General features: G+C 46.5%; 1 protein-coding gene across 1 annotated transcript in view; it reads right to left on the bottom strand.

The window, feature by feature from the left end:
- SRFBP1 (serum response factor binding protein 1) overlaps positions 1-20,371 on the bottom strand; it is a 719,075-nt gene that overhangs the window by 574,365 nt on the left and 124,339 nt on the right. The window contains exon 2 of the mRNA XM_069625566.1: positions 13,488-13,576. Coding sequence (XP_069481667.1) covers positions 13,488-13,576 — 89 coding nt within the window. The remainder of the gene's footprint in view (positions 1-13,487; positions 13,577-20,371) is intronic.

The raw sequence follows: 20,371 nt of genomic DNA, 5'->3' as shown, positions 1-20,371 counted from the left end.
AACAGCACACTATGGGATCAAGGTGTACACACGCTGTGAGAAAGTACCAATGGGTATGCCTACAACATGAGAGACTACACTGGAAAAGACACAAGCATAAACCCTCCGGGCTGCCCAGCCCATTTAGGAAAAAGTGAGAAGATTTTGTGGGATCTTGCAACACCATTGTTCCACATGGGTCGTTTGTACGTGGACAATTTCTACACAGCAGTACCACTTCAAGGAATTGTACAATCTGGGCACAGTAGCATGTAGTACAATCTGTAGTAACTGCAAAAGCTTCCCCAGACAACTGTAGTACAACAGGTACATGGGAGGAGTAAATAAAATGTACCAATTACTTGAGCCATATCATGCAACACAGAAGTCTCACATATGGTAGAAGAAGTTGGCAGTACACCTTATGCATGCAGCTACATACACCGCATATGTTGTATATGGTACAGCCGTGTTTTCATTTGTATCATACAAAGAAACTGTATTGGCAGATAGTGATTTCCTGAAATGCCCATCATTCCTACAAAGGGGCCCATAGGCTCTCAATTTGTGCATGCCTTAGAAAGGAACGCCACTCCAGGCCTGTCCCTTTGAAGAAGGAAACACCATTCCGGCTCACTTCTCTTTGGCGTGCCTTGGAAAGCAATGGTAGTCCAGCTTCCTCCACTTGAGGCGTGCCTTGGAAAGGAACACCGTTCCGGCTCCTTCCACTTGAGGCGTGCCTTACAAAGAAATGTCACTCCAGCTCCCTCTGCTGCAGCCGTGTCTTAGAAAGGAATGCCATTCTGGTTTCTTCCACTTGAGGCATGCCTTGGAAAACAATGGTAGTCTAGCTCCCTTCACTTGAAGCGTGCCTTAGAAAGGAGCGCCGTTCCCGCTCCTTCCAATTGCGGCATGCCTTAGAAAGCAATGCCATTTTGGTTTATTCCACTTGAGGCGTGCCTTGGACAATAACGGAACACCATTCTGGTTCCCTGTCTTTCAAAATAAGAGAAAGGCAGTTTGGCTCCCTCCCCTTTAGGGGTAAGTGAAATAAAAATGGACACCATCTATGTGGCAGCAATGTCTTGTATAAATCGTACCACTCTGCCAGGATTTTATTTTTTAGTAAAGTGCATGGTTTGTATAACTAGAATGTCTTCTTTTAGAATGATTGAGATGTAATTGGTGTGCGAGTGAGAAGGCTGAGCTGTCCATGCAGATAGAATTGGTATATGGTTGGTGCAAAACTACTGTTGAATGCAGGCACACTTGCAATGCGAGTACTTGACATTGGTGTGGAAGACATCACCTGGAAATGAGGTTGCCATGTGAGCAAATGTCCACTTGCAAGGAATGTACAGATGTGTTGGTTGTGGAGCTGGTGATTTTATAGTGGTGTGACTGCTGAAATGGATGCCTAGTGACTGCAGACACAAAAGCAATATTAATGTCTAGTAAAGGTGTTGGTGCCTTGACATGGCTTTACTGCTCACAAGTACCCTTTTACATGTGCCAAATCCAACCAATCTTGTCCTGTTGCACCATGCACTGTATGTATGAGTGTGAGCAAAAGTGCCTGCAAAAGGGCTTTACGGGAAACATGGTGGCTAATACACCGTGATTAGTGTATTCCCGCAGCACTTGGCATATGGATGACTTGCTCATTTCTGCCCAGGTCAGTGCGCCAACACATGTGAGGTACCGTTTACATCGGGACACCTGTGGAAGGTGGGAAGGCAGGACATGTGTTGCCGGGGTGTTGAGATGGTTTCCTGGTGGCAAATGTCTGAAAATTGAGGGGGTTTCCCTACATTTTGAAATTTGCTGGGCCGTGTGGGTAATACATTTTAGGGCGATTCAGACAAGTAAGGCCTCTTAGGACACCCGTGGGAATCCATTTTTAAAAAATGCATGGGGTTCCCCATTTTCCTTGCTGGCTGCGACACCCCCATGCCCAAATCTGTGGGTTGTCCACAAAGCCAAATCCAGTCTTCCCCAGGGCGTTTGATGTACCAGTAGTTTAGCCTTTTCCCTTTGTGCCCAGGTAGGTGCACCCACACATGTGAGGTACCATTTCATTTTCATCGAGACACCTGTGGGAATGAAGGTCAGACATTTGTTTTCTCTTGGTTTTGATAACGTTTTCAATACATTTGCTACTGAACTTTGTTACACAACCATGTCATTTCCCAAATGCAACCTACATTCAGTCGCTGTTTTAGGCACTGCACGCTTTTGTAACCTGCACAAGTCTCCTATCCTTCAAAATGTCTGCCTGTGCTCTTTCAAAAAATTCCTCACCACATTTGTTTTCCTTATTTTCAAATGTGAAGTAAGCCTGTTTAGGTCGTCAGCATAAATAACCAGTGTACCATGGTTCCGTTGTTGGCTTATGGTATTGCTTGTTTTGTGAAACATTAAGAAAAATGTGTGTTTTCCTATCTAGAAGAGTCGGGGGAATATTGCGGTGCATTGTTTTTCTCAATATTCTCTTTACCTTACAGGTCCAAACATGTCCAGCACTTAACTTTTTTCCTGTCATTTTTTCAATTTGTTCGAAAACTATGGGAATTTTACCTACATTGCTGTTGCCTGACCTGTGCGTATGACCCCTCCCTAAACTTGTAATGTTGTCGTCTTTTCAGAAATGTATGCCTCCGTCTTCCCATTCAGGTTTCGTACACTCATCTTCCCCTCAGTCCAAGCATGTCCATTGAAAGAAAAAAAAAAGAAAAAATACCGCAAAAAATTACCTACCTCACACAAACATTATGGTAACCTTATAAAAAATGTTTGGTTTCCACTCAACCTGATCGAGAAAGCTTGGAAAATGGTAAATTCAGAACAGCAAACCATTTGTTCCTAGCTCTTACAGGGAAATAGAACACAGGCTTCTTTGTACATCATTTTAATGGCATTTCCTTAATAAACACAACTTTTTCTCTTTGTTATTTTCTCTCATCCCCCACAGCAAACTAGGATTCAAGTCGCAAGGGATTGAAAGTCGACATACGAAATCTCCAAAAAAAAGGGCTTGGCATTGGCAGCGAAAACCCTCAGCCGTTAAGGAGTTAAAATACACACATAATACATAAACATTAAATATTTGTTGCTGCGCAATTCCTTCCGATTACCAACGGTAGCTTCTATTTTAATATGAGCAAGTGCCCTGCAGCAAATGTTTTGTGTGTCCGAGTAGTACAACAACAAAAAAAGTTATTGATTGGAAAGGAGTTCCTAACCTGTGCTATTTGTCTCCTGGATGGTTTATTCGATAGTTGGAAAGATAACCTCAACTTCTCAAGTGAGTGCACAGAAGCGTCGACCAACCAAGTTGTGGGGCAAATTATTACTCAAAGCATAAATCAGATTGAAAGCCATATTGCTTACAGCATTTATGATTTTACTTCCATTTGTCAACAGGCAGCCCAGCATACGAAAATAAAAATAAAAATGAAGCAGTGGGCATTTCTGATCCTGTACCAACTGAATAGTGTCAATGGTTGTGGGGAAGGAACTACAAAGCAGTATTGGATGCAAAAGGGTACCGGACCTGTGCTCTTCAACCCACCGAAGGGCTAATTAAATCCGAGGCAAAATTTAACTTCTTGAAAGCTATGGGGCAAATATCCAAGCTTTGAGACCATACTGAATACAATATTAAAGTTCCATTTTCGAAAGGTAAGTGAAAGCATGGCATCAAGAAACCAAAGCCCGTTCAGATTGCATTCAAATCCAGCAGTGAAGATTGCTCCTCATTTAGAGGCCAGTGTCCTAAAAACTACACAGATTACACTGTATGTATGCAAGAATCCATAGATGAGCACTTATTCATCTATGTGTCAAACATGCAATCGCCTCGGCCAAAACCTTGTGCACGGCCCGTCCATGCCACACCATGGAGAGGTGCTGTTATGTGTTCTTTAGGTCTATTTGCAAAGTAGAAAAATGGTAATTAACAAAAGTACATACCCCAAAGAAAAAGGCATGCATTTAGCCACAGGAGAGAGTGATTGCTGAAAAAGTGACAAGTTTTTTTGTAGGATGCAGAGCAATACAAATATAAGAAGGGCAGTCATCTCTTATGTGAGAATGTGATAAAGGAAGAGTGCATCCCAGCGACACATTAACAGTTTGTTTGGCTTAGGGGTTTCCAAAGATTTCTGCAATGACAGTTACTCCAGATCAATTAAAAAGTTCCAGATACTAACCAGAACAAAGCCATCTACTGATTCCACTGTGGACCGCTTAGAGACATCCATACAGTATGGCTTCTTTAACATCTCCTGGTATAAATACAAACATCACCTCTAAGAACTTGACATTTATGATTTGACAATTCTAAACAGTACAAATAATGCTGTCGAACCATCCACACGTTGGCACTGATTGAGAGTGGAGGGGCAGGCTATTCACTGGCAGCTGGTGGGCCATCTGCTGCTCCCAAAGTACCTGTTGTGGACAGGCGGTTTTAGCCCGTTTAGCATTTCTTACATTCATTCACCGTGTAAAAAGAGGTAAAGACCAAAAGAGAGCTTTTCTTGAATCTTCCAAAATTGCCAAGCAAACATAAGTGAGGGCTAGAGCGTGTGCAAACATTATAAACTACAGAGAAACGGTGTCCAATGAGGGACTCCAAACACAGTAGGAACCATAGTTTAAATAGACCATTTATGTTAAATGTTAAGGTATTTGTACCGCGCACCGTCACCAACGGAATAGGTCCCCAGGCGCTCTGGCGGATCTGTAAACGATAAGGGGGGATGGGTTAGTAAGGTGAGGAGGGAGTAGGATAGTGAGAGGAGTGGTGTGCTGTTGGCAGCTTCGACTCGGTATACACCAGATGTTGAGCTTTGGTGCGGGTATTGGATCGGTGTCAGTCCGCATGTGCTGTTGCTCCGCCTTATGTGTTGTTGCAGTGTTGTGAAGTGCGTGCGGCTTGTGGTGCGAGAGATGGTTGTGTGAGTTTGAGTGAGATAAGTATGCAGAGTTTGAGGTTGTATTGGTTAGTGGGTTACCTGACCTTTAGCATGCCAACATTCACAGTATTGTCCAAGTGTGACACTTGTTGGCCTTCACAATCCTATCTAGATGCGGCGCAGGCTGGTGTTCACAGCTCTAAGTGTGGCACATGCTAACATTCAAGTTTCATCTAGGCGCGGGCATGCTACTCTTCAGTCAAAATCCTATCTATATGCGATGCAGGCTAATGTTCACAATTCTATCCAAGGGTGGACATGCCAACCTTTACAATTCTATCCAAGTGTGGACATGCTAGCATTCTCAATTCTATCCAGACGCGACGCAGGCCAATGTTCACAATTCTATCACAATGCTTGTGTAAACTAGTGGCAAGCTACCAGCAAATGCTGCACATTTGTTTATGACACCAAGGCCAGAATGAATGCCAAAATTCACATGAACTTTGATACTTAGGCGCATGTTAATGCTGCGGCGTGTGTTTGGCTTTTTTAGCCGTTAGTTAATTGTGTATAACAAGCTGCATTGTACAGTGTAATATGCGGGCCTGCAATGGGCATCCAGCAGGCCCCAGGGGTGTTATGGGCCCTCAGCACCTTAGAGGCCCAGTGCCTCAGGGGTTTCCCGGGGAAAACCCAGTCTTAAGCAGGGGCAGAGCGGACCATGACCAGGCAGACCTTTGCCACCTTGCAGGCTCGAGGGTCCCACGGTATCATAGCCTGTAGACCCGTGCTCACACGTTGTGGGCCTGCAGCCCTAAATGAGAGATTGACCCAATCATTCCTCTTTGGGAGTCTGCAGCTGTTCTGATGCACGTGCCTGCAGGGGCTCCTTTTCATGGCCCATGTTAAAAGGGCAATACACATGGGCTGGACACATTCCCTTAAAGGGGCACCACACTTGGGAAGGTCACACACCACACGCCTCCTATTTCATAACAAACAAATGTCACTGAAACAAATGGTTCCCTCCCCCCCATTACAGAACAAAATTACTTGGGCTACTTCAGAATCTAAGATCGACAACAAAAAGGATATGCCACTGCTGCACACACGGGGCTCACATTGTTAGACATACAACATATATCAAAACACTCTAAACATAACCAGCGGGTGACAGTCGCGATTGGCGTACTGCCAGTTGAATGCTGGCAGTTCGACCACATGTTGCAAAAACCTTTATTAATCCGGGGCCAGTGGAACTTCCCCCCCACTGAATGACGCCATTGCTAGCTGCTGGCACCATTTAGAGCATGCCTACAAACTACGGGAGCTCATCTTCAAATCCCTCTGTGGTGGCTCTTTTCTGTGCACTCTGGGACACATCTCCTGACACCCAGATTGCTCCACATGCAGGACAACAATGGGGATGCCCAAACTTTCCAGGTGCATGCAGTAAATCCCTGCAAGCGTGTGGCAATGTAATATGTCCATTCAGAGTATAAAGATTCTCTCAGTTCTGTCTGCACTTTGAACAGGTGTGTGCTGACAGCAGTTATTAGTGAATTAAACTATGGGTTCATGGGTGCTAAGGAACAAGTTACTTACCTGTAACTGTTGTTCTCCAGCATGGGTCTGGCATGGATTCACATGCTCATGAATATTCCCCGTCGTCAGGCTGGGAATCCTCGGTAAAGAAAAAACCAGTATCAGTTTCGTTTCTGATCTGTCTTTCGTAGTAATAACCAATCACTGGTCTCTGCGTCATACTGACCACAGCCAATGACTGCCCTCTACCTAAGCACCGCCTCTGGCAGCCATCTTCAGATTTGGAAGCACGTGAAGTGGCAGTATGACCAAGTGAAGAGCCGCAGAGGGGTAGGCGGGAGGGTTCGCATGTGAATCCATGCCAGACCCATGCTGGAGAACAACAGTTACAGGTAAGTAACTTGTTCCTTCTCCAGCATGGGGTCTGGCATGGATTCACATGCTCATGAATAAAGAATACATAGCAGTACACACATGCACAACCACGGGAGGTGGCAAAGGCTCAACATTAAGCATCACATCAACTCAACATTAAGCATCTTACCTCCTCACCAGGCTCACCTCAGGCGAACAGGTTGCGCAGCACTGCTTGGCCGACCCTGGACTCCTCCCTGGAATCCCGGTCGACGCAGTAGAATTTAGTGAAGGTGTGCGTCGACCTCCACGTAGCAGCCCTGCATATGTCCAGCAGGGGCACACCAGATAGGAACGCCGTGGTAGCTGCGATCGCTCTGGTGGAATGGGCTCTCGGACGGCCAGGCAGCGGTCGGTTTGCCAACCGGTGACAGCACATGATACAGCCGGAGAGCCATCTGGAGATGGAAGCCTTCGAGAGAGCCTTCCCCTGATTGACAGGTCCAAAGTTCACAAAGAGTTGTGACGTCTTCCGAAAACCCTTCGTGCGGTCCACGTAGAACTTCAGCGCTCTAGCTACATCCAGCGAGTGCAAAGTCCTCTCAGCCGGCGATGAAGGCGACGGGAAGAACACAGGTAACACCAAGGGTTCGTTGAGATGGAAGTCCGACGGTACCTTGGGCATGAAGGAGGGGTGCGTCCTGAGCACTACCCTCGTGTCGTGGAAAGTCAAGTACGGGGCCTTGCAGGAAAGGGCCTGGATCTCTCCCACTCGTCGTGCGGAGGTGATGGCCACAAGAAAAGCTGTTTTCCACGATAGAAACTTCAACGGGGCCGAGTGCAGAGGCTCGAACGGAGGTCCCATGAGCTTGGTCAGCACCACGTTGAGCTCCCACGCCGGGGCCGGAGCCTTCACCGGCGGGAACGATCTGAACAGTCCCTTCATGAACTCTTTCACCAGACGATGAGACCACAAGGACGTCCGCCCCGTGGTTCTGGTGTATCGGGAGATCGCAGCAAGATGAATCTTGATGGACGCGTGTGCCAGACCAGCTTTGGCCAGCGTCAGCAGGTACGGCAGTACTTGGGGAGCCGTAATCCGTAGAGGGTTAATCTTCTGTGCGTGGCACCAGACAGAGAACCTCTTCCATTTGTGTCCGTAGCATTTAAGAGTCGAGGACGCCCTGGCCTTTGCAAGAACCTCTCTGCAATCGGCCGGTATGTCGTATCCTCCAAACTCTAGCGCTGCAGGAGCCAGGCCTGCAAGTTCAGCGACTTCGGGTCGTGGTGGAGGATGGCGCCTCCTTCCCTGGAGAGTAGATCCGCGTCCGCCGGCAGCTTGATCGGCGGGGACGCTGACAAGTCCAGAAGGTCCGGGAACCATATCTGCCTCGGCCACGCAGGTGCGACGAGGATCATCCTGCACCGTGACCTCTTGAGCTGGTTGACGAGCCGGATTAGCAGAGGCAAGGGAGGGAACGCGTAGAGGAACAGGCCCTCCCAGGGGAACGAGAAAGCATCGCCCATGCTCCTCGTCTGGGGAAACCTGCTGGCGAACCTCCGGCACTTGGTGTTCGTCGCCGTCGCGAACAGGTCGATCTGGGGTGTGCCCCACCGTCGGAAGAGGCGATCCACCAGATCCTGCCGTAGTTCCCACTCGTGGCACGAGCGCAGCTCCCTGCTGAGTGAGTCGGCGATGGTGTTTTTTATCCCTGCCAGATGAAACGGCACCAGAAAAATCCCTTGGGCGACGGCCCAATGCCACAGGTCCTGCGCCTCCTTGGACAGCGCTGGGGACCTGGTTCCGCCCTGTTTCCTGATGTAAAACATGGTGGTGGTGTTGTCGGTGAAGATCCTCACCACCTTGCCCTTGAGGGACGGAAGGAAGGACCTGATGGCCCAAAACACTGCACGGAGCTCCAGGACGTTGATATGCAGGGACTTCTCCGTCGGGAGCCAGAGTCCCCTTGCGTGCAGATTTTCGGTGTGCGCTCCCCACCCTTCCAGGGAGGCATCCGTGGTCACAGTCTCCTGGTGGGCTGGGGTATGGAAGTCCATGCCCGCCGTCAGATGCGCGCGGGTGCCCCACCACCGTATCGCTCGTCGGAAACTCTCGTCGAGCTTGATCCTTTCCTCGAAGCTGCCCGTCGTCTGGATCCAGCGCGCATCCAGGAATTCTTGCAACGGGCGCATCCGGAGCCTGCACATGGGAATGAGGTAGATGCAGGAAGACATCATCCCGAGGAGGGACTTGATGGACCTCACTTTGGCCGCGTCGGCCACCAACATCCGTTGCACCTTGCCCAAGATGGTCCTGGTCCTCTCCTCCGACGGGGAGGCCAGAAGGGACACTGTGTCGAGCCTCGCTCCCAGAAACAGTGCGACTTGCGCGGGCACCAGGTGGGATTTGGCGTAGTTCACGGAGAATCCCAGGTCCGTGAGGAGTTGGACGGTCCTTGCCGTGTGGACCACGGCGAGCTCCCTCGTCTTGGCGCGGATGAGCCAGTCGTCCAGGTAGGGGTAGACGTGAATCCCCTCGCGGCGCAGCTGCGCGCCACCGGTGCAAGGCACTTGGTGAATACCCTGGGTGCCGACCGTAGTCCGAAGGGAAGGGCTTTGAACTGGTAATGACGCCCTTGGACCACGAATCTGAGGAATTTGCGGTGCCCCTTTAGGATGGGAATGTGGAAGTAGGCATCCTCCAAATCCAACGACGATAGGAAGTCTCCTTCCTCCAGCTGACCCAGGACGTGCTGGAGGGTGACCATCCGGAACTTCTGCTCCTTGATGAACTTGTTCAGACGTCGCAGGTCTAGGATGGGGCGCCATCCTCCCGTCTTCTTCTTCACGAGGAAGTATCTCGAGTAGACTCCGGAGCCCCGAAGCCTCTTTGGGACGAGTTCGATGGCGCCCTTTCTGAGCATCGCCTTTACCTCCAGGAGAAGTTGAGGGACGTGAAGTTCTTTCCTGGCCACGGGGGGGACGCGCGGGCACCTTCTTTGAAACTCGAGCGCGTGGCCCCGGGCCAGGGCGTCCAGCACCCAACGGTCGGTGGAGATGGACTCCCACACGCTGACGAAGCCCGCCAGCCGGCCTCCCACCGGGGTGCTTCGGTGGGGGCCCGACCCCACGGCCGGTTCAATCCTGCATGGACGCGGCCTTGCCGCCTTGACCTCCTTGGCGACGACGGCGGGGTCCGCTAGACTTGCCTCGTCCTCTGTAGGCCTCTTGCGACGACGAGCGGGCCGCTTGACGGTAGGAAGCGAAACCGCCGCCGGAACCTTTGGAGGCGCCCTTGCCTCCGCCGCTCCGAAAGGGCGTCCGTCGTTGCAGGACTCCAAGGGCCCGGGCCGTCTCAGTATCCGCCTTGATGGCCTGAAGGGAATCGTCCACTGTCTTCCCAAACAGGTTGTTCCCGTCGAAGGGCATGTCCAGGACTCTGGTCTGGACGTCCTGCCGGAAGTCCGTAGCTTTGAGCCATCCACGACGTCGAAGGCAAACGCCGTTGCCCAGCTGGCGGAACCCAGTGTCGGCGATGTCCGTCGCCACGGTGATGGCGTGGTCCGAGGCCACCTCACCTTCCTGCAGGATCTCAAGGGCCTCCGCCCTCTTGTCGTCCGGCAGAAAATCCAGCAGGGGAGCTATCTTGTACCAGAGCTCCCTGTCGTAGCGGGCCACGATAGCCAAGGCGTTGGCCGCTTTAATCGTCGTCGCTGCCGACGAGATGACTCTACGTCCCATAGTATCCAATTTCTTTCCCTCGCCGTCCGGCGGGGAAGTCGATGTGGAGGCCGCACCCCCCCCCCCGCTTTCTTCCTGGCTGCCGCGGAGACGACGGAGTCCGGGGTAGGCTGCGCCCGGAGGCATAGGGGGGCCGTGTCCGGGACCCGGTACTTTTTCTCGTACCTGTCTCTTCTAGCTGGCGTCGTGGAAGGGTTCTTGAGGAGGGAAAGGCCCTCATCCCAAATGTCGTCCAACAGAGGCACTGCGAGGACCGTCTTCCTCTTGGCCTCGCGCCGCTGATAAAGGAAGCCTTCCTTTTTCTTCTCCTCAGGGCAGAGTTGGAAAAGCTCGGAAGCCCTGGAGATCATGGAGTGGAAAGATCCGATCTCGTCGGGCGGAGAGGCTCTGGTGGGAGGCGACGACGGAAAATCCTCGTCGTATGCCTCGTCGTCCGTACCCATCGCTGCCGTGTCAGTCCCCGTATCATCCCCTCGGGTGGACGGGGAGGAGGGCTGGAAGGGGCGCGACGGTTGAAAAGGAGGTGGTGGATGGATCCTTCTTTTCTTGGTAGGGGGAACACCAGAAGGTCCCGGTTCTGGATCCCCCGACGGGAGAGGTTCCTCCGTCGGTAACGGTAGCCTCGTCCTTATCTCGGAGCATAAGGACTGTATGGCCAACAAAATGGCCGCCGAGTTGTCTTGCGGCGCTGGCAGAGGGGAATCCGACGGGCGAGCAGGGGCCCCGTCGGTATCCTCGACGATGTCGTCGTCACCTGCGTCGGGGTCCATTCCGACGGGCTGGCCTTCTTCCACGCCTAGGCCGTGGCTTAAAACCTCGATCAGCTCCTCTTCTGAGGTTGAGGCCGACTCTACGACGACGCCCTGCCCCCCCTTCTTCTTCCCCACGGAGGGTTTCACGGGGGTCCTATCGATGGGCACAAAGGAAGACTCCCTCCGAGGAGGCAGGGAGATTCTGGGCCCTGAGGTCGCCACCACTGGTGCAGCCACCACAGGCTGAGCCAGGGCCGCCGCGACCGTTTCGATAGAGGGCTTGGTCGGATGGATCAAGGCCTTCACCACCTTAGGTGCGCTCACCGCCTTATCCTTGAGGGAGGGGGCACTGCCACGCTCCTCCTCTGCCTTAGAGCTCGACCGGGGCCTCTCCAGGAGCTTCGCCGGGTGCTCGGCCTTCCTCTTACCCGACCCAGAGCGTTGGCTCGTGGTTGATGGTGCCGGGGAGGGGGCGCCCTGCCTGGCGCCCGTAGAGCCCGACCGTTCGGCGCTCCCGGTGCCAGCGGACTCGCGGTGCTTGGCCTTATGTTGGGCCCCCGTCGCCGGGGCGCCCTCAAAGGTCTTAGAAGACCGCTCGGATTTCTTCTTCTTCTCGCCAGACGGGCTCTTACCCTCCAGCCAGTTGGCGAGACGTTGATGGCGGTCCTTCATGGTCCGTTCCGACATGTTGCCGCAAAACGCACAGTCCTTCTCCACGTGCGTCTTGTCCTCATGAAGGCAGTAAAGGCAGAAAGAGTGTTCGTCCTCCTTGAAGACGTTCTGCAGCTGGCATCCAGGGCAGACCCTGAACAGCTTTCCGGGCGTCGAGCTTCCCTTCTCCTGGGCCATCTCCGAGACCGGGCCTGAGAAGCTTCTGGAGTCCTCCGAAGTGTAGCTCGACGAAATCTTCACCCTTGAGGGGCACAGATGAATCCGACACGGGTCCCCGTTGATCGGATGTAGGATCGGTGGAGCTTGAGGCTCTTTTGACCGAAAGAATCGAAGTTTTTTTGTGAAAAGCGCGAAAAAATAGCACTAACGCTCGAGAGCAATAGCACGAGGATCCCAACACATGAACGTGCGGTAAAAATCTGAAGATGGCTGCCAGAGGCGGTGCTTAGGTAGAGGGCAGTCATTGGCTGTGGTCAGTATGACGCAGAGACCAGTGATTGGTTATTACTACGAAAGACAGATCAGAAACGAAACTGATACTGGTTTTTTCTTTACCGAGGATTCCCAGCCTGACGACGGGGAATATTCATGAGCATGTGAATCCATGCCAGACCCCATGCTGGAGAACTTTTGATTTTCACTACATGGGCACAACATTTAATCGGAGCGGAGTTCAACTGCCAGTGCCAGCTCTGCCTCATTCAAACTCCACCCCTACCCCGGCCCTTGTGTGATTTTGCAGCATAGTTGTAACAACCTTTTCTCCTCCTTTTTCATGTATCTATCGGGTTCCGTGGTTTCTTCATGTTCCCTCTGGTCTGTCGCGACCCTTAGTGACCGATCCCTCTGCTGGCTGATCCCCGCCCTTTTACATTCACTGTATTTGTTGCCTGTTCTTTGTGTCCGAGATATTAACTGCACAAGCATAAATCGTTGCATTTGCCTACCTCATCATGTCTCAGACAAAACTGTACACACAAAAGAAATCTATGAAAGAATGGCAAACAAAAAAAAGAGACGAGGTGCTTATACTTTGTATAAGCTAGAAAGGAAACAATGATGCATTCTACCATACATACATACATTCAGTCTCTAAAGAAAAGTTATTTGTATTTATGGATAATTACAGGTTCTCGTTATGCTCCAGCTCCTTTTACAGACAACCCGAAAGTAGCTCTAAACCTTAACCAAATCACTTCTCTCAAGAATGCTTGGAAATCAAAACGTCATATGGCCTTTCAGCCAATCCAGTGTCTTTACTGCCCCACATGCACTTGCTTTTACTTTGATGCCTACCACCATCCCACTGTATCCCTGTTATCAGGGTTAAATGAACCCAGAAGTGAAGGCCAGTTTCAAAAAAGGGATATAAAAAATTAAAAATCTGCTTAACCTACTCACTGTTCATAAGCCCCAAAATATACCATGTTACTTTAACAGTAATTTGCAATTATGCTGTTAACGTAAATTAAAGTCATAGATTAACACATTTAAAAAGGAAAAATAAATACATAAGACTTACTTTTTGGATTTCAGTTTGGAAAGGTGCCTGGTTAGTTTGCGAATGGTAAGAACCCTGATCTTCTTCACTTCCTTCCTCATTTTCACCACCTGTTGCAAAAGAAAATGTACATATATGTGTGTTCTTTTCTATCTGAAAATATCTAGCATACACATAATTTTCGTGTTATTTTAAACACTTGAGCTTAGTTGTCACAACATTACTGTAACCCACTCAACTCTTGCAAATAACTGTACTCCAGATCGAATTGGACTTACGATTTTGACACTGACTGAACTTGTGCCTCGTCATCTCACTTGCAAAAAGGTTTCCACTCTTCCCCCTTCGGGACAGAAGGTCAATCAAGATGAAGTAGAACGTCCTAGGAGTTCAGGTGGGAACAGAGAGAATGTGTTCCACTGATCAAGATAACCAACCTCACACCTAAAAGGCATGTAGTACATGCCCTCTTGATTTTCTCAAATCGAATGTATATTATGCATGCAGCAAAGAATGAATATGCAGTCAGCTCAATATACAGAAATTGATGTAAATGCTTATTTAAAAACATTTAATTGCCCTTCCTATATCTATATACATATATTACACCGCCACAGTAGTGGCTGTGTAGTTATGGTTAAGTTGCTGTTTCCATAGGAAGAACACTTTTTGGGCGTCTTATAACTTCGCTCCCCCTGGACGAATCCTCACCAAACTTTGCAAATAAAGTATATGGCCCACTGAATTTTTTTTGTAAAGTTTGGTGAGGTTTGGTCCAGGGGGGCAAAGTTATAGGGGGGTCCCAAAATTTATTTTTTTCCCTTAGACATAATGGGGAAAAAACCTTGCTCACGCCTACAGCCCAAACCGCTGGACGGATTTACACAATATTTGCAGCAGGAGCGGCCGCTTGGTCCAGAAAGCGTGCTTTTTTTTATTTGTAGTAAATCCGTCCAGTAGTTTCTTTTTAAATGACCAAAATGTAAAGCAAAAAAATTAGTGATATCTATGTCCGCTCCGCGGACTCACTTCCCTGTTCGGTCCGCGGACTGGCCTCTGAATGGCCGCACTGTCCGCGGACTGGCCTCAGATTGGGCCGAAAAATTTGCGGACTTTTGCATGGTCCGCGAACACTGGGACATGCCTGCTGATTGGATGGTGAGAAAACGTGAAATGCGTCCGATTCCCTGAAACAGCAGCCATCTTGGATTTGCTGACTTTTTTGGGGTCTGTGAACAGCACAGTGAAAACGTTTTTAAAAAAAAAGCAGGATTTCACTTGTCAAACTCGACAAACAATCTCTGTGGATGTGGGGGGTGAGGATAGGATAGGATATGGCCATTAGAAGCCAAAAAATGGGTCGTTTCACCCCTCGAAAGTCCGCAAACACTCTGGATGTTCTGGGGCAGTCCTGTGGTGTTCGCGGACACTTCAGATGTCCTGGGCCATCTGTACCTATTCCTTCATTACAGGGTTGGGGAAAAGCAGTTTTTGGATGGCTTATAACTTTTGCGACACTCAATGAAACTGCATGTAATTTTGCAATTTCATTCTAGAACTAATCCTGAAAGGGTTTGCAGAATGTTTTGGGATTCTGTCAAGAGGGGGCAAAATTAGAGGAGGGTCCCAAAATATTGTAAATGCATATAAATGTGGTGTCATTTGACGAATCTGTACAACATTTGGCAAAACGATTTTGGATCTAGATATAAATGGTTTTCTAAAGTTTGGTGGGATTTTCTCAAGAGGTGGCGAAATTAGAGGGGGGGAACTCAACATGTTTTAATGGCTTATAACTTTGTTGCTATTTGACGAATGTGGACAAAAGTTTTGAGAAAGATTATAGACCAAACCTTCAATGTTTGTGTAAAGACTGAATGGATTTTGTCGAGTAGGGGCTAAGTTATATGACTATTGTATGTACATACATTTTGACACTTTTTAAAAAATAAAACATGGGCGATTTCGAGCAAACTCGTGAGGAGCATTGGCAAGGACATTAAAGCATGGTTTTGCAAATGTGCCCGTGTTTTATTTTTTGACAAGTGTAATAATGTAGGTACAAAAAAATAGTCATATACCTTTTATGACTGAGGTATAGCCTGTGGCCGTGGGCAGTGGCCAGATTGTCTGGGTCATGGCATAATGATATGACACAGACAATCTGCCTACTGGCCATGACCCCTAGGGATTTCCTTAATCACCAAAGGTATATGACTAATGGTGTTAAAGTGGCTATGTCTACCTGGGACCGGCTATGTGGTAAAGTTATTCGAAGGTAGGATAGGTTTGAAAGGGAAAAAAGTGCTTGTGGTAATATGTTCATAGGGTTTCGCGAGCTGCCATGGCAAGCGAAGAGGGGCTGTGTATGGAGCCCCGCCTTCTCTTTCCATGTTGGCCATCTTGGAAAAGGATTTTCCTTCCTACTTTGGGAACCAGGGCTGCTAATGGCCATTATCCGCCATTTCCGGGGCTGCAATGGACAATTATGGTCCCCCTTATTTATTTATTTATTTGTAACACACCAAAGCCCTTAGACCTCAGGCTGTGTGGTTACAGTATTTGTTGAGGAAGATGAGGTGGATAAAGACAGCTTACTACTTGCTGAGAAAGGAATAACCTTTCTGAGAGCATTGCGGTCATTGGATTTGGTGTGGCGGCGCATGGAGGTGGTTCCGTAGGAGTACTATCCAGGTAGTCTGCGTCTGAGTAAAAAATTGCACTCAGTGCATTTCACTTTGGTAGCTTTAGCCTTCGGTACACTCCCAACAGTAGCAAAGAACTGGCACACTCATGATTCGATCTTGGTGCTAGAAGTAGGCACTTCGTCTACCTCATCTTCTTGGTCCTCTTAATGGTCTTTGAACGTACTGCGCTATTTTTGCTGTGAAGGTCCTCCAGCTGGCGGTGGTGGTGGCTCTTGGGGAGGAGGGATGGCAATAACCGATGCCATTTCTAAGATAAATAGCAGTTTTGATAAATTTCTTCCAAGTATGTACTGTGTACTAGATTAGTAATGGATAATGAGTACAAAAAGGTGTAGGGGGTGTGCTAGGGAAATTTTGAAGTTTAAAGTTCCTAGATCAGTAGAAAATGCAGTTTCGAACTGTCAGCGAAAGACGGATCTTATCGTGCAGTGCGGACGGGTTCTCGGACACGTCTTCATGCCGCGCGTCAGCGTATGGTCATGTGGCACTGTCCGGAAGGTCCGCAATTTAGTCGGACGTTCGTAGATGTCTAAGGATGCAAAACTAGTTGAAATAGTTGCAAAAAGTGTATAGAAGTGTTAAAAATGATTCCAGAAGGTGGGAAATGGCAGAGTTTTAAGGTGACACTTTGTAAATTGGACGACACAAATATTGTTATATTTGGTAAGTATGATATTAGTAAGTTGTAGGAAAATAGCATGCACTGGTAAAAACCCATGAAATTCACTGAAAAACATTGGTTAAAAGGGACGTTATGGTTAAGTTGCACTAATAAAAACCTATGAAATTCAATGAAAAAACATTGTTAAGGAGGCGTTATGGTTAAGTAGCACTAATAAAAACCTATGAAATTCACTGAAAAAAAGTTAAAAATTACGTTATGGTTACAAGTAAAATAAAAATAAAAAACTGAAATTCCCCAGTTATGGCAAGCTAAGCAACCATAACTCGCACCACCACCGTGCACTGCTAAGACTAACATCCAGGACATCAAAGTTGGCATCACAAATATCACTGATGACATCACATGTGCATTTACTTTTCATACAAGGGGTTGTGAATGTAATGTTTGCAAAAGTATCAGGGATTATCGGGAGATGTGTAATAAACTACATACTTCATCACGCAATGTAGTGTTCTAAAGAAAATTCCATTGCAGTGTTCTTCTAGCACAGAAACCTACTCATACAGAAATGTAGGTATTGGCTGCAGCATACACCACAGAGGTGCTATATTTGTAATTTTCCAAAGTTATATAATAAAACAGTGAATGCTTCTGTATCATACTTTTCCAGTCTGTGAAACATGTACTAAGTAGCTAATAATGCATCACTTACTACATATTTCTACTAATACACACAAAACATAAATAGATCACAATGCATACAAATATGGGGCTTATATATGGAGAGTAAAGTAAGCAAACAAGAGGCAGTATCATTAGCAACTGTGTATAATCTACATGATTGTATTCACGCACAAAAAAGATTGCTGTGTTTCCGGCCTGCTTCTTCCCCTATACATGTAAATCATAAAATGCGATTAAATTCTAAGGAAAGTAGTGTAAGAACATGTGAGAATAGCAATATCTATAAATATAATACCTTTTGAAAGATAAGTTTGATTGTCATTAAATAAACCCACCTGGCCTAGATATGGCAGTGAACAAAAAAGAAGGGGCTAGACACGTGATGTCATCAGTGATATTTGTGATGTCATCTTTGATGTCCTGGGTGTTAGTCTTAGCAGTGCACGGTGGTGACGCGAGTTATGGTTGCTTAGCTTACCATAACTGTCGAATTTCAGTTTTTTTTTTATTTTACTTCTAACCATAACGTCCCTTTAACAAAGTTTTTTCATTGAATCAAATTCAGTAAAAAGAAAAACGTTAAGGGACGTTATGGTTCAAAGCAAAACCGAAAAACCCCTGAAATTCGCCAGTTATGGTAAGCAACCATAACTCGCGCCACTGTGTACTGCTAACATTAACACCCAGGACATCAAAGATGACATCACAAATGTCATTGATGACATCACATGCGCATTTACTTTTCATTAAAACTCTGTACAAGGGATTCTTATAATGTTGACCAAAAAGAATCGAGGAGCATTGGAATAAATATCACGAGCTAATTAGTGCACTAAGCAATGCATTGATTTAAATAGCATTCTATTCTGAAGTTCAATCCAGTATACTAAACTACTCATGTAGAAACATAAGCAGTGTGTGGTGCAATATCCATAATCTTGCCATGTTGAATAGTGAAATGAATATCTGCTTTTTTATTAGAGTTTTGTGTAGTGTGAAACATGTAATAAGTAGCTAATAAAACTCACTTAATACATAATTGCATTATTACAGAAAAAACAGAGAGAGACAACATACAAATATATGCAGAGAAATGATTGCTCTGTTTCAAAGCTGCTACTTACTGTATGTATGTGTATCACATGATGTGCCTAGACTAAGGAAAGAAGTGGGAGTACAATGTATGCAAATATGGTTATATACAGGAAAGTACAGTATGAGAAAGTGCCGATAATCCTAATGAGTATCTTCATGCACAGAAAGGATACTTTTTTTCAAGCCTGTGTCTTCCGCTATGTATATGTTTCATATGATGTGACTTGAACCCAAGGGAATTATTGTAAGAACTTAATTGAAGGATAAGTCTACAAATATAGTATATTTTCAATTTTTATATGTTTTCACTGTTACTGAACAGAACCATGTGGCCTAGATATGTCAGTAAAGGAAAAAAGGGGGAGCCAGACATGTGATGTCATCAGTGATGTCATCAATGACATTTGTGATGTCATCTTTGATGTCCTGGGTGTTAATGTTAGCAGTATATGGTGGTGCGAGATCTGGTTGCTTACCTTACCATAACTGGCGAATTTCAGGGATTTTTGGTTTTACTTTGAACCATAACGTCGCTTTAACAAAGTTTTTTTACTGAATTTCATAGGTTTTTAGTAGGACAAGTTAACCATAATATCCCTAACTCTATATACATATAACATAGAACATACTGAACTCCCACCTAGTGATTTTGATGTCCGCGGACTGTGCGCATGATCGCGGACGGACAGGGACAACACCAATACTACCCAAAAACTCAGGGGTATCTTAAATTGTTATATCATGCCACATGAACACTATACAAGTTGAAAAACCAACACACAAACACATTATATATAGTAATAAATAAAAAAATAGAACTTATAAATCTAACACATCACACATCCATTTAAATACCATATACAGTAAAATGGAATATACCAAAACAAGAAAGGTATGCTTCTAACAATTACCTCACAGAAACTGCACAACTAGAAGCAGCAGCACATCTACAGAACAGTGAGAAGACAACTTACCACAATCTAGTAAGTAAACTTTTTTTTGTTATACATTTCTAAAATGTCTATATTAGATACAATAAAAGTAATGTATATTTTTTTTTACCTCACAGAAATGTCAAATACTTTAGAATGGCTTGAGGAGAATTGGTGAACTGTCTGAAGATAGTGAAACTAATGGTAGACACTTCTCTTTATAACCAAATTAATAAGCATTACTTTATGTGCACTTAACATATATATATATATATATATATATATATATATATATAGATATAGATATAGATAGAGATATATATATTTTTTTTTTTTTTACAGACCATACAAACAATGAAAACAATACTCAACAAGATACTTTAGAACAAACTCTCCAGGATATGGAAGAAAAAAAATGAACAAGCTAATGACAAATGTTCCACCTTTTGAAAGATTTTGTGGAGGACCATATAAAAGAAAAACTTAGATACCATTGTGCAATATGTACCTGTGCCCCCTCTATATCCCAGTCAATTATCCACAAACCCTCTCCACGAACAAAAACGTTTTGATGAGACTTCCATCCCTTCATCTTCTCCTGTCCATCCTATTGAAAACCCCAATTCCCCTGTGTTTGTGTCAGTTTCTGCTACCCCTTCTCAATCATAAATTGTAACTATGTATAATATAATAAAAATAAATGTTATGTGCTCATTTAGTCCCTTGTGTTTTCTTTTTTTTTATTTTTAAAGTCAGTTTTGGTGTCCGCGGACAACACGGGTGTTCTGAAATGTTCGAAAATGAACAAAATTGGGGTGTCCTGAGGACGCTAGGCCTGTCCGTATTGTTCATAAGCAAGTT

Source organism: Ambystoma mexicanum, chromosome 6p (genome assembly GCF_040938575.1).
Source record: "Ambystoma mexicanum isolate Mex_15411 chromosome 6p, UKY_AmexF1_1, whole genome shotgun sequence".
Taxonomy (NCBI): domain Eukaryota; kingdom Metazoa; phylum Chordata; class Amphibia; order Caudata; family Ambystomatidae; genus Ambystoma; species Ambystoma mexicanum.
The sequence above is the reverse complement of the archived record's forward strand: the minus strand, read 5'-3'. Positions and strand labels throughout refer to the sequence as shown.